General features: G+C 40.9%; 1 protein-coding gene across 1 annotated transcript in view; it reads left to right on the top strand.

The window, feature by feature from the left end:
• The window catches only part of vps26a (VPS26, retromer complex component A), a 64,126-nt gene that overhangs the window by 40,389 nt on the left and 8,444 nt on the right, over positions 1–15,293 (top strand). Inside the window, exon 8 of the mRNA XM_063071148.1 lies at positions 4,429–4,571. Within this exon, the coding sequence (XP_062927218.1) occupies positions 4,429–4,571 (143 nt within the window). The remainder of the gene's footprint in view (positions 1–4,428; positions 4,572–15,293) is intronic.

Below are 15,293 nucleotides of genomic sequence, written 5' to 3'. Positions count from 1 at the left end.
TGATATGATCCAATGATCCAGAAATCCAAAATTCACTTGCTCTTATGAAGGTATGATCGGTACAAAAAGGATGGGTTACACCTGAACTTAAGAGGAACCAATATCGTTGTGAGCAAGTTTGCTAAAGCTGTTAAGGAGGGTTTAAAGTACTTTTGCAGGGGAATGGGAACCAGAGTGATGGATCAGAGGATGGGGCAATTGGTATACAAGTAGATGTGGTGTGTGTGAGACTGTGGGAAAGGATAGGCAGATGATAGGGCAAAATTGCAGTCAGTGGGATGGGTTGAAGTGTGTGTTTAAACTAAATACTAGGTTCAACAATTGAACAGTTTGGAAAAATGAGGATAAAGTAAAAATAAAGGAGAGTGCAGGAGAGATTACAAAAGTCTTCAGAATAAATGAAAAGATAAAGTTTAGAAAGGGAGAGGAATTTAATTTCCAGTAACATGGCAAAATTAAAAAGGGTGATGAATACAGAGCCGAAGGTGTTATATTTAAATGCACGGAGTACATGGAATAAGGTGCTGTTAGGAATTGGCAGTTATGTTGTTGTGGGTATCACAGAGATGTGGCAACATAACATCCAAGGGTGCACATTATATTGAAAGGGCAAGCAGAGGGATTGGGGTGATTCTAACGGGAAAAATTGAAATCAAATACTTAGGCGTGACATAGGATCAGAAGATGTAGAATGCTTGCTGGTGGAGCTAAGAAACTGGAAGGGTAAAAAAAACAATTGGAGTTATATACAGGCCTCCAAACAATAGTCAGGATGTGGGGTATAAATTACAATGGGAGATCGAAAAGGCATGTGAAAAGGGCAATGTTACGATAGTCATGGGGGATTTCAGTACGTAAATTGGAGAAATCAGGTTGGTGCTGGATCCTAAAAGAAGGTATTAATAGAGTGCCTATGAGGTGGCTCTTTTAGAGCAGCTTGTGGTTGAGCTCAATAGGGAAAAGACAATTCTGAGTTGCGTGTAGTGTAATTAATCAGATTTGATTAGGGAGCTCAAGATAAAGGACCCCTTAGTAGGCAGTGATCATAATATGTTAGAATTTACTCTGCAGTTTGAGGAGGAGAAGCTGAAATCAGATGTATCAGTTGAGTAAAGAGAATTACAGAGGCATGAGGGAGGAGCAAGCCAAAGTTGATTACAAGGGGCACTAGCAGGGATGAGGAAAAAACAGCAATGGATGGAGTCTCTGGCAGCAATTTGAAAGATGCAGGATGGATACATCCCAAAGAAAAGTATTCTAAAGAGAGGATGAGGCAATCATGGCTGACAGCGTAAAGAAAGATCATATAAAAAATAGTGGGAGGCTTTTAAAAGTCGACAGAAGAAACCCAAAAAATCAATGAGAGGGAAAAAATGAAATATGAAGGCAAGCTAGCCAGTAATATAAAATAGGATACAAAAAGTTTTCTCAGCTGTATAATGAGTAAAAGAGGTGAGAGGATATCAGATCGTTGGAAAATGACACTAAAGTGGTAGTAATGGTGGGTGAACTCCTAAGTATTTTGTACCAGTCTTCATTGTGGCAGAAACTAGCACTATGCCAGAAATTCCAGAATGTCAGTGGGCAGGATTGAATGTGATTGCCGTTACTAAGGAGAAGGTACTTCAGAAGTTAATAATCTAAAGGCAGATAGTCACCTGGACCAGATGAACTACACTGCAGGGTTCCAAAATGAGTAGCTGAAGAAGTTGTAGAGGCATTAGTAATGATTCACTACTCAAGAATCACTAGTTTCTGGAATGGCTCTGGTGGACTGGAAAATTGCAAATCTCACTCAAATGTCGGTTTAAGAAGGGAAGGAGACAAAAGATAGAATATTATAAGCCAGTTAGCCTGACTGCAGAGGTCAGGAAGATGTTTGAGTTCGTTATTAAGGATGAGGTTTCAGGATACTTGAAGTTGCATGATGAAGTAGACCAAAGTCAGCATGTTTCCTTAAGGGGAAATCTTGTCTGATAAACCTGTTTGAACTCTTTGAGGAAATAACAGGTAGAATTGACAAATGTGAGTTGTTTACTTGGATTTTCAGAAGGCCTTTAACAAGGTGCCACACATAAGTCTGCCGATGGTTTTACAGGAGAGATACTAGCATAGATAGAAGATTGGCTGACATGCAGGAGGCAAAGTGTGGGAATGAGGGGGACCTTCTCTGGCTGGCTGCCTGGTGGCTGATAGCGTTCCACAGGGATCACAGTTGGGATTGCTTCTTATTATATGTCAGTGATCTAAGTGATGGAATTGATGGCTTTATGGCCAAGTTTGTGAATGGTACAAGATAGGTGGAAGGACAGATAGTGCTGAGCAAGTGTGGAGTCTGCAGAAGGACTTGGGAAGAGTTAGAGAATGGGCAAAGAAGTGGCAGATGCAGTATAGTGTTGGGAAGAGTATGGTCATGCACTTTGGTAGAAGGAATAAAGGCATGGACTATTTTCTACATGAGGAGCAAATTCAGAAACAGGTGCAAAGAGACTTGGGAGTCCTCGTGCAGAATTTCTTAAAGGTTAACTAGCAGGTTAAGTTGCTGGTGAAGGCAAAGGCAACATTAGCATTTATTTCAAGAGGACTAGAATATAAAAGCAATGATGTTTTCCTGAGGCTTTATAAGGCATTGGTCAGACCACACTTGGAATATTGTGAGCAGTTTTTGGCCCCTTATCTAAGAAAGAATGTGCTGGCATCAGAGAGGATCCAGAGAAGATTCACGAGAATGATTCTGGGGATGAAAGGGTTAATGTATAAGGATGGTTTAGGACCTGTACTCGCTGGAAGTTAGAAGAATGGGGGGGGGGGGGAAATCTCATTGAAACCTATCAAATCTTGAAAGGCATAGAGTGGACGTAGAGAGGATGTTTTTTAGAGTGGGGGAGTGTAGGATGGAAGATGTTGCTAACAAATACAGGGATGTCCCTTTAGAACAGAAATGAGGAATTTCTTTAGCCAGAAGGTGGTGAATCTGAGGAATTCATTGCCACAGATGACTGTGAAGGCTTAGTCTTTGAGTTTATTTAAAGTGGGCATTGATAGGTTCTTGAGTGGTGGGGGGGGGTGGAATCAAAAGTTATAGGAAGAAGGCAGGAGAATAGTGTTGAGAGAGATTTAAAAAAAAAATCTGATTTAATGGTGGAGCAGTCATGATGGGCTAAATGACCTAATTACAGAGTCATAGAAAAGTACAGCAGAAACCGGCCCTTCGGCCCATCTAGTCCATGCTGATCCATTTAAACTGCCTGCTCCCATTGACCTGCACCAGGACCAAAGCCCTCTATACCTCTATCATCTATGTACCTATCCAAACTTCTTTTAAATGCTGAAGTTGAGCTCATGTGCACCAGTTGTGCTGGCAGCTTGCTCCACACTCTTATGACTGTGGAGTGAACTTTTCCCTTAAACTTTTCACCTTTCATGCGTAGCCTATTACCTCTGGTTGTAATCCCACCCACCCTCAGTGGTAAAAGCCTGCATGCATTGATCCTGTCTATGTCCCCCCATAATTGTGTATACTGCTATCAGATCTTCTCTTACCACCACCATGTGTTAGGGTGAGGTAATCAAAAGTGAACACAATACTCAAGTGTTGTCTGAAGGTATTAACTGATGCATTGCTCTCAATAATCAAACTGAGAGGCAGAATAAGTTCTGACTAGGATGCTGGGTTGTAATCCAAGTGACAGGAGCCATAGGGAATCTATGTTCTAGATGTGATTTTGATTTCTGATTAATCTTGGATCATGATTTTATTTACTTAGAGATACAGGTCAGAATAGGCCCAACCTGCCCTTAGAGATGCACTGCCCAAATTAACACTAACCTAATCGTGGGAGAATTCACAATGACCAATTAATCTATTAACTGGTACGTGTTTTGACTTGGAGGAAACCAGAGCACCTGGAGAAAACCCACGCATGCCACAGGGAGGGTGTACAGACTCCTTACAAAGGGCATCAGAATTGCATTCTGCACTCTGACAGCTCGAGCATTGTGCTAATCGCTAGGCTACCATGGCACATACACATGCTGGTTTAATAAATCTTCATTGTGATTCTCAAACACTGTAGGTCTCTGTTTTGTTGCACTCTATGTATGAACTATTCACAAGTGGAAACAATAGAATTTATTAACTGCATTTTAGAATGATTTAAAACATTTTGTCAATCAACAGCTAGTGAACCTGTTAATGTCTTGGCAATGTCTTCCAATCATAATCACTGGAATTATCTATGGAGCAGAAAATATCTATTAGCCATTCCTCAAGGGTTGTTAAAGGATTGTTTATTTGAGAGTTTGCATAATATTGTTAAAATTAGAATTGTTACCCAAGAAGCATTCCTTTGAGTATATCATAAGAATATAATGGGTAGACCACAGGTATTGCTTGGAGCTATCATGCCATACTTTTTGCTTATGAAGGTGAATCCATTCCAATCAGACTCTTCTTGGCTGGATATGATCTTACGCCGACAATGAGGGATGTCAACAAGAAGTTCTCTGTACGCTACTTCTTAAATTTAGTCTTGGTTGATGAAGAAGACAGGCGGTACTTCAAACAGCAGGTAGGTCATGGGGTACAGAAATCAGATTGTGTGCGGGGTAGGTGACAGAGGAAAGAGAGTGTGAGGTTAGGGCAAAGGGCATGAGCTGTCCACAAAATGTCTCTGTATATTGCCAGCACCATCTTTACCAAACCTTGACAGACGGAACTAGTTGTATCACAGCCTGGAAAGGAAATACAATACCCAAGAAAAGAAAGTGATGAATACTGTTCAGTCCATCACAGGCCTAGTATTGAGCACATACACAAGGAGTGCTATCACAGGAAAGCTGCATCCATCATCAAGGACCCCAATCATCCAGGCCTTGCTCTCTTCTCGCCATCAGGAAGGAGGTACAAGAACCTTAGGTCCCATACCATCAGGTTCAGGAACAGTTATTACCTTTCAATCATCAGGCTGCTGAACCAATGTGGATAACTTCACTCACCTCAACACTGAACTGATTCCATAACTCATGAATTCACTTTTAAGGCTCTATAACTCGTGTCCTGAAAATTATTTATTTTTTATGCACAGTTTGTCTTTTGCACATTGGTTGTTTGTCAGTCACTGTGTCTAGTTCTTCATTTATTCTATTATTTCTTTGTTCTATTGTGAATGTGGTCAGGAAAATGAATCTCAAGGTAATATGTAGTGATATATATGTACTTTGATAATTTACTTTTCTTTCTACATTTAATCACATCTCCAATTCTACACTTATTATTATTTTGTATTTTACAGTTTGTCTTTTGCATATTTTCAGTGTTGAATTCTGATGTTTTCAATCCAAGTATTTTCAGAAGTCTGGAAGCTTGTTGCTTCACAATCATTTTATTAAGCATTAATAGAACAAAGGAAAGTTGTACTGACAGTGATAGAGGTCTACTAAGTGAAGGGTAAACTAAGATTAAGATGGCGCTGGTTTGTGTTTAGCTATTTTATATCCATAGAGATGAGGAAAATTCTATTCAAAGTTGTAGATAAGAGTCAAACAATGAGAAAGCACTTATTCAATACTGTAGTACCAAGTTAACCAATGAGAAAGCACATATTCAAATAATGTAGAACAATGAAGCTGAACGAAGAACCTTCCAGAGCTTTCCAGGATGATACTTTGGATAGCCACTAGAGTAATATTAAACTCTTACATGCATATAAGAACTACTTAAAATACGAGCAGATAATTCATTGTTAAACTGCAAAGAAAGTGACAAACAGTCTGATCCAACAGTCCCCTTGATTCTAAATGTATGATTTAGAATCATTATGTCTGGAAACTCAGAGGCAGAAAAACTTGTATCTATGTTAATTATAAAATAATCAAAACATTAAAGTTATGAAACATCAAAGGGTATACATTCTTCAAAGTATTCATAAGATTGTCATTGTTAGGCTGGTTAGTAGACATACTATCATGAGTTTGAGCTATTCTGTTAATTATCACCTTTAAACAAGTAAAAAAGATGTGAATTATGGTAAGGCATATTAGTCTTTGTGAATATGATCAACCAAATTAGTTATGTTTTCATTCTTGTCAGGAGTACAAGTACAACACTCCTTGCTTGTCCTGCACTTGTAATGTTTATATTTTTAATCTCTCTCATACTCCTTACAACATCATAAAATGGGAATAAAATTGTTGCAAAATGATCTTGTGTCTCATTTATTTTTAGACTCGGGAGATGAAGGTAAGGCGTGTGTCTGTCTCATGACAGGAAAAACTTTCCCTAAGTACAAGATCCTAACTTGTTAGGTGGAAGAGAGTTGTAGGCCTCATTTCCACATATTAAAGGCGTATTGCTTCTGACAAGATGGCACCGGAGAACCATGGCGAAGTTCTGCAGGCTACATAAAACAACTTATAAATATACCTTTGCATTACTCACATTGCAATCTGTTGCGGTGAGTTCCTTTGAGCAAAGTACTTTTAAACCGATTTAATGACATACAGATTTCATGATCGGCATGACATCTAACACTTTGACAAACTTCTAAGCAGTGGAGAGTATATTGATTGGCTGCAATACAGCCTGGTATGGAAGCACGAATGCCCTTGAATGGAAAATCCCTCAAAAAGTAATGGACATGGCCCAGTTCCTCATGGATAAAACCCTCCCCACCATTGAGCACATCTACACGGAGAATTGTCGCAGGAAATCAGCATCTATTGTCAGGGACCCCCACCACCCAGGACGTGCTCTTTTCTCACTGTTGCCAATATGAAGAAGGTACAGGAGCCTCCAGACTCATACCAACACCAGGCTCAGGAACAATTACTATCTCTCAATCATCAGACCTGTCTCTCAATTACTATCTCTCAATCATCAGACAAAAGGAAGAACTTCAGTTGTCCTATCATTGAAATGTTCCCTTAATCTATGGACTCTTCATCTCATGCTCTTGATATTTATTGTATATTTATTTATTTATTATTATTATTTCTTTCTTTTTATATTTGCAGTTTGTTGTCTTCTGCACTCTGGTTGAATGCCCAGGTTGGGCTGTCTTTCATTGATTCTGTTATGCTCACAAGAAAATTAATCTGAGCTATATATTGTGACATATATGTACTTTGATAATAAGTTTACTTTGGACTTTTGAATCTTCTGAAGGACTTGCGGACTTAACTCTAAAGCATGCAGTTACAGCACCTTTAAGCGATAATGCCCTAACGAAAAGGATACTGTATTGTAGGGAAATGAGGAATTGTTGTGTTGTGAGTTTTACCGAGATGTGGGTTACTCAGAGTATGTCATATACAGCGACTAGATGCGAAGGGCACGATACACAGGATAGACCAAACTGCTGATTCGTAAAAGATAAATAGTGAGGATGTGTGCTTCATGATAAACCCTCTGTGGTGCTCCAATGTGTTGGTTTTGTCATACTCGTATTCCCCCGCAAACCTTGAACACCTAACAATCAAGTGCCAACAACTCTACCAAAAGTGTTTTCCCTCCCTGATCTTGATGGCAATTTACATACCATCAGCACCTGATTATAATTAAGCACTTGGGATACCGCATGATGCTATTACCAGACACGAAATGATCCACACCAGTGCATTTCGTATCATAGTCAATAATTTTGATCAGGCTTGTTTGATGAATTCCCTGCCCGATTACCGTCCGTATATAACCTGTCGCACTAGAGACCCCAATGCACTTAACCAATAAGATAAGGAGTGCCTACCGTTCCATGCCCAGACAGCATCTCAGGAAATCTGATCACGTGGCTGTCTTTCTCCTACCTATGTAAAGGCAGAGGCTAAAGAGCAAGGCTCCAGAAATAAAGATGACAAAAGGTGGTCTTGGGAGGTAGAGGAGCAGCTCGGTGGGCTGGGCTGTGTTTAAGGACTCATCTGTGGATCTGAATGAATACACCACTATGAAGTCTGTGACAACAAAGACAGTTGTAGATGTGTACATCCCCACAGTCATTCAATGTCTTCCCCAACCAGTAGCCCTGGATGAACCACGAGATCCGCAATCTGCTGAAGGCCAGATCAAAGGCATTTAAGTCTGGCATCCAAAGAAGTTGCAAGGATTTCAGGTACAATCTCTGGAAAGTCATCTTACGAGGGAGTAGCAATTCTGAACTAAATTTGAATCAATGAAGGATGCTTGACAGCTGTTGCAGGGCTTAAACGTTATCCCCTCTTACAAAATGAAATCAAGTGACATAGGTGACAACAGGGCTGGGCTTCACTTCCAGATGATGTCAGTGCCTTCTATGCTTGTTTTGACTGTCAAAACATGGAGGAACCATCGCGAACTCCCACAGCCCGTGATAACCCTGTGATTTCAGTCTCTGAGGCCGACACGAGAGCATTCTTCTGGAGGGTGAACTGATGGAAGCATCCAGCCCAGATGGGGTACCAGGCTTGAGTACTGAAGACCTGTCCTGATCAACTGGCTGGGGTTTTCACTGAGATCTTTAAATTCTTGCTTGCTTCAAGCAGGCTTCAATTATACCAGTGCCTAAGAAGAATGTGGTAACCTGGCTCAGTGACTCGTCCAGTAGCACTTGCATCCACAGTGAAGTATTTTGAGAGGTTGGTGATGGAATATGTCAGCTCCTGCCTGAGAAGCGACTTGGATCCACTCCAATTTGCCTACCGGCTCTTCACTCTAACTGGAACCTCTGGACAGTAAAATCCATACATCAGTATGCTCATTATTGACTGCAGCTCAGCATTCAATATTATCACCCCCTCAAAACTAATCAAAAAGCTTCAAGACCTTGGCCTCAGTACCTCCTTGTGCAATTAGATCCTTAATTTCCTCACCTGCACCCCACTCATTTCAGATTGACAATAACACCTCTACAATCTCCATCAGCACAGCTGCACCGCAAGGATGTGTGCTTAGCCCCTGCTCTACTCACTTTACACTTATGACTGAGTGGCTAAGCACAATTCCAATAACATATTTGTTGTAGGTCGAATCAAAGGTGATGACAAATCAGCATATAGGAGGGAGATTGGTGCCACAACAACAACCTCTTACTCAATGTCAGCAAGACAAAGGAGCTGATTATTTGCTTCGGGGGAGGGAACTGGAGGTCTATGAGTCAGTCCTCATCAGAGTATCTGAGGTGGAGAGGGGCAGCAACTTTAAATTCCTCGGTGTTATTTCAGAGGACCTGTCCAGCGTGTAAGTGCCGTTATGGAGAAAGCAGGGCAGCACCTCTACTTCCATAGGGGTTTGTGAAGATTCATCAAAACTTTGACAAACTTCTATAGATTTGTGGTGGAGAGTATATTGACTGGCTGCGTCACTGCCTGGTATGGAGACACCAATGCCCTTGAACGGAAAATCCTACAAAAAGTAGTTAGTGGATATGGCATAGTCCATCATGGATAAAGTCCTCCCCACCATTGAGCACTTCTACATGGAGAATTGTCGCAGGAAAGAAGCATCCATTATCAGGGACCCCCACCACCCAGGTCATATTCTCTTCTCACTGCTGACATCAGCTAAAAAGGTACAGGAGCCTCAGGACTCACACCAACATGTTCAGGAGCAGTTATTCAACTATCAGGCTCTTGAACCAGAGGGGATAACTTCACTCAACTTCATTTGCTCCATCACTGATCTGTTGCCACAACCTGCGGACTCACTTTCAAGAACTCTTAATCTCATGTTCTCTACTTATTGCTTATTTAATTTTTATTATTTTTTATTCTTTTTGTATTGGTACTACTTGTGTTTGCACCTGGATGTCCGCCCTTTTGGTGTGATGTTTCATTGTTTCTATTATGGTTAATTGAGTATGTCTGCAAGAAAGTGGATCTCAGGGTTGTATATGATGGTATATACAGTGGCATGCAAAAGTTTGGGCACCCCAGTCAAAATTTCTGTTACTGTGAATGGCTAAGCGAGAAAAGATGACCTGATTTCCAAAAGACATAAAATTAAAGATGACACATTTCTTTAATATTTTCAGCAAGATTACTTTTCTTTATTTCCACCTTTTACAGTTTCAAAATACCAAAAAAAAAGGGGCCCAAAGCAAAAGTTTGGGCACCCTGCATGGTCAGTATTTAGTAACACCCCCTATGGCAAGTATCACAGCTTGTAAACACTCTCTTTAGCCAGCTAAGATTCTTTCAGTTCTTGTTTGGGGGATTTCTGCACATTCTTCCTTGCAAAAGGCTTCTATTTCTGTGAGATTCATGGGCCATCTTGTATGCATTGCTCTTTTGAGGTCTATCCATGGATTCTCGATGATGTTTAGGTTGGGAGACTGTGGGGGCCATAGTAAAACCTTCAGCTTGCGCCTCTTGAGGTAGTCCATTGTGGATTTCAAGGTGTGTTTAGGATCATTATCCTGTTGTAGAAGTCACCTTTTCATCTTCAGCTTTTTTTTAAAAGACTGTCTGTTGTTTGCTTCCAGAATTTGCTGCTACTTAACAGCACATTTGGAAAGCGGTGAAATGATTGGACAAAGTCAGCATGGATTTGTGAAAGGAAAATCATGTCTGACGAATCTCATAGAATTTTTTGAGGATGTAACTAGTAGAGTGGATAGGGGAGAACCAGTGGATGTGGTATATTTGGATTTTCAAAAGGCTTTTGACAAGGTCCCACACAGGAGATTAGTGTGCAAACTTAAAGCACACGGTATTGGGGGTAAGGTATTGGTGTGGGTGGAGAATTGGTTAGCAGACAGGAAGCAAAGAGTGGGAATAAACGGGACCTTTTCAGAATGGCAGGCGGTGACTAGTGGGGTACCGCAAGGCTCAGTGCTGGGACCCCAGTTGTTTACAATATATATTAATGACTTGGATGAGGGAATTAAATGCAGCATCTCCAAGTTTGCGGATGACATGAAGCTGGGTGGCAGTGTTAGCAGTGAGGAGGATGCTAAGAGGATGCAGGGTGACTTGGATAGGTTGGGTGAGTGGGCAAACTCATGGCAGATGCAATTTAATGTGGATAAATGTGAAGTTATCCACTTTGGTGGCAAAAATAGGAAAACAGATTATTATCTGAATGGTGGCCGATTAGGAAAAGGGGAGGTGCAACGAGACCTGGGTGTCATTATACACCAGTCATTGAAAGTGGGCATGCAGGTACAGCAGGCGGTGAAAAAGGTGAACGGTATGCTGGCATTTATAGCGAGAGGATTCGAGTACAGGAGCAGGGAGGTACTACTGCAGTTGTACAAGGCCTTGGTGAGACCACACCTGGAGTATTGTGTGCAGTTTTGGTCCCCTAATCTGAGGAAAGACATCTTTGCCATAGAGGGAGTACAAAGAAGGTTCACCAGATTGATTCCTGGGATGGCAGGTCTTTCATATGAAGAAAGACTGGATGAACTGGGCTTGTACTCGTTGGAATTTAGAAGATTGAGGGGGGATCTGATTGAAACGTATAAGATCCTAAAGGGATTGGACAGGCTAGATGCGGGAAGATTGTTCCCGATGTTGGGGAGGTCTAGAACGAGGGGTCACAGTTTGAGGATAGAGGGGAAGCCTTTTAGGACCGAGGTTAGGAAAAACTTCTTCACACAGAGAGTGGTGAATCTGTGGAATTCTCTGCCACAGCAAACTGTTGAGGCCAGTTCATTAGCTATGTTTAAAAGGAAGTTAGATATGGCCCTTGTGGCTACAGGGGTCAGGGGGTATGGAGGGAAGGCTGGGTTCTGAGTTGGATGATCAGCCATGATCATAATAAATGGCGGTGCAGGCTCGAAGGGCCGAATGGCCTACTCCTGCACCTATTTTCTATGTTTCTATGTTTCTATGAATTCATTCTTCCCTCTACCAGTGAAATGTTCCCCGTGCCACTGGCTGCAACAGAAACCCAAAGCATGATCGATCCACCCCTGTGCTTCACAGTTGGAGAGGTGTTCTTTTCATGAAATTCTGCACCCTTTTTTCTCCAAACATACCTTTGCTCATTGCAGCCGAACAGTTCTATTTTAACTTCATCAGTCCACAGGACTTGTTTTAAAATGCATCAGGCTTGTTTAGATGTTCCTTTGCAAACTTCTTAACGCTGAATTTTGTGGTGAGGATGCAGGAAACGTTTTCTTCTGATGACTCTTCCATGAAGGTCATATTTGTGCAGGTGTTGCTGAGTAGAACAGTGCACCACCACTCCAGAGTCTGCTAAATCTTCCTGAAGGTCTTTTGCAGTCAAACGGGGGTTTTGATTTGACTTACGAGCAGTTCTCTCGGAAATTTTTCTTGGTCTTCCAGACCTCAACTTGACCTCCACCGTTCCTGTTAACTGCCATTTCTTAATTACATTACGAACTGAGGAAACAGCTAACTGAAAACGCTTTGCTATCTTCTTATGGCCTTCTGCTTTGTGGACATCACTTATTTTAATTTTCAAAGTGCTAGGCAGCTGCTTAGAGGAGCCCATGGCTACTGATTGTTGGGACAAGCTTTGAGGAGTCAGGGTATTTATACAGCTTTGAAATTTACATCTGGCCTTTCCTAAAGATGACTGTGAACAAGCCACAGCCCTAACAAGCTAATTAAGGTCTGAGACCTCGGTAAAAGTTATCTGAGAGCTCAAATCTCTTGGGGTTCCCAAACTTTTGCATAGTTTTCCTTTCCTTTTTTTCCACTCTAAAATCGTACAAAACAAAAATAAAACACTAATCTTGCTTAAAATGTTAAAAAGTATGTTTTATCTTTAACTGTATGTCTTTTGGAGATTAGTTCATCTTCTACTCACTTAACTATTCACAGTAACAGAAATTTTGACCAGGGGTGCCCAAACTTTTGCATGCCACTGTATGTATTTGGAACGTATTGTTCCATGAAATTAGACCTTTCCTATTACTTATCTGGAGCTTTGTTGAATTGTAATATTTTTCTGATCATCAATGAAAATTCCACAGTCATTGCCCCATTTAGGACAATGTAGAGTGTAAATGCATGAAGTATTCACTACTGGATGGTATCTTCTCAACTCAAGCAAAGGGTAGCTTTTATAGTGAACACAGAAAAATATTTGTCATAAACATTAGATGTGGATGTATCCCAGGATGGTCAGATATGATATTCCCTTAATCGTGCTGATTCTATTTGCATAAATTACCCAGTATAAGACAGTATGTGGGGGAGCATGATCATTGTATATTGACGTCTACCCTGAGAATAATAAATCATGAGTATGATGTCAACATCACCATTGCTGGAATGTTTGTTCTGGATCTGCCAGAATGCCTAGTATTGGTGAATATTTTGAAGTGTGTGGTATATCTTGATATGCCCAACAGCTAGAGTTAACAGCATCAGCAGATTCATGTGATACTCACAAGTATACATTGAGTTCTCTCAACTGGTACATTGAGTAGGGAAACTTGGCAAAAATATAACAACAAATAATATTGGAATAAACTTCATAATGTTCAGTAGTTGTTGACTTGCTTGAGGTCTTCTGACTGGTTAGTGATTTCCTCACTGTCGCCCAGTAGTGTAGGCACTGGGCCAAGAGATTACTAGCACAATAACCACAGCACTTGTCCTCATCAGGTACCACTTAGCTTGTTTACAGTGGTTGGTGTGTATCCACTTTTACTGCTAAGTTGGTAATTAACATCACTTGATAGGGACCTTCCCGTTGAGCTCCTAGTGTACCCTTTTGTGGTTTCTTAATCAGGACCCACTCACCAGGAATCATGGTATGTTGTCCTTCTGTTGGATTACTCCAAGTGGCAAAAACCTGCTGAGAAGCAGACTGCACAGCTTGAGTTAATTTCACACAATAGTTAACTAAACTGTCTGCCATAATGTGTAAATCAGCCCCTCTGAGATAGAGGGCTCCCTGCAGTTGATGGGTGGATTGATTGATGGATCCTCTCATTTATTCAACTTGTCCTGATGACTCCAGGTGACGTGGACAATGTTCGACAGTCACCATAATTCCTGACAAACACTCCCAGTGAATTGGGTTCTTTGGTCAGAGTCAATGTGACACAGAAATCCCCATCTAGGAATATAATCCTGATCAGAGTTTTTGCTGCGAATGTAGCAGTGGCTTTCTTTGCTGGAGTACCCTCCACCCATCTTGTCCACTATTACTCGTACATTTGAGTATCCTTAATACTTTGGTAAAGAAATGTAGTCCACTTTTAAGTATAAAAATGGATCAGGTGGGTGAGGAGCACTTGTGGCAGCTTCTCCTCTGTTCCAGGATTCATTTTTTGACAAGTTATGCATCTTTCAAATGTTTGTCGAGCTTGTGCCCGAACTTTGGATTCCACCACCATTGGGGAAAATGTCGATAAACTTTTGCACTCCAATGCGTCTAAAGTATCTGCAGTGCCAGATAAGGAAGCAATGTGGTTGGAGCTATTAGTCTGCGACTATTGCCATATCTCCATACTCCATCACTGTTTAACCTTCCACCATTCTCCATCCAGAACCACTGTTCTTGGTTAGAACATTGAGCTTACAATTTTTGTATCTTGTATGTTCACCTGTGATAGAGTTCAACTTTGTTTCCACAATTCCAGTTGTTGGATTCACTGCATATGTTATAGGTACTTTTATCTCTTTTACTTTTATTTCTTTCTGTGCTGCCATTTTTGCAATTTCACCTGCATATGCATTTCCAGTGCCTTCCATTGTAGGTATTTTGGAGTGGCTTTTACATTTTAATAGCAACTTCTGACTGCAGTTGAATGACATCAATATGTTCTCATACCAGTCGGCCATTCTTGATTGGGGTTCCTACAGCCATAAGTAATCCTCTTTGTCTCCATAAGTTTCCAAAATCATGAACAACTCCAAAAGGATATCAAGAATTAGTGTAGATATTAGCTGATCATCCCTTTACCAACTTACAGGCTTTAGTCAGAGCTTTTAGTTCTGCCTGTTGCACAGATGTACCAGGAGTCATGCTTCCTGATGCCAGCATTTCAGTTTCAGAAACAACTAACCATCCAGCCATTCAAATTCCTCTCTTAATCGTTGAGGAGCCATCAGTGTACAGATCTTTGGCAGAGTAACAACCAACTGGATGCTGTCAGTTTCCATGTTTTTGTGAGTTAAGGAAAGTTGAATAGACATTGATGGGTCTACCAGGTGAAGCAAAAGCTAAGATTAAGATGGTGCTGCTTTGTGGTTTGCTATTTTATACCTATAAAGATAAAGAAAATTCCATTCAGATAAGAGTCAGTCGATGAGAAACCACTCAATACTGTAGTACCAAGTTAACCAATGAGAAACACTCGTTCAACTATGCAGAACAAAAAGCTTCCAGAACCTTCTAG

Source organism: Mobula hypostoma, chromosome 19 (genome assembly GCF_963921235.1).
Source record: "Mobula hypostoma chromosome 19, sMobHyp1.1, whole genome shotgun sequence".
In the NCBI taxonomy this organism is placed as follows: domain Eukaryota; kingdom Metazoa; phylum Chordata; class Chondrichthyes; order Myliobatiformes; family Myliobatidae; genus Mobula; species Mobula hypostoma.
This window is presented reverse-complemented; position numbering and strand designations above follow the sequence as displayed.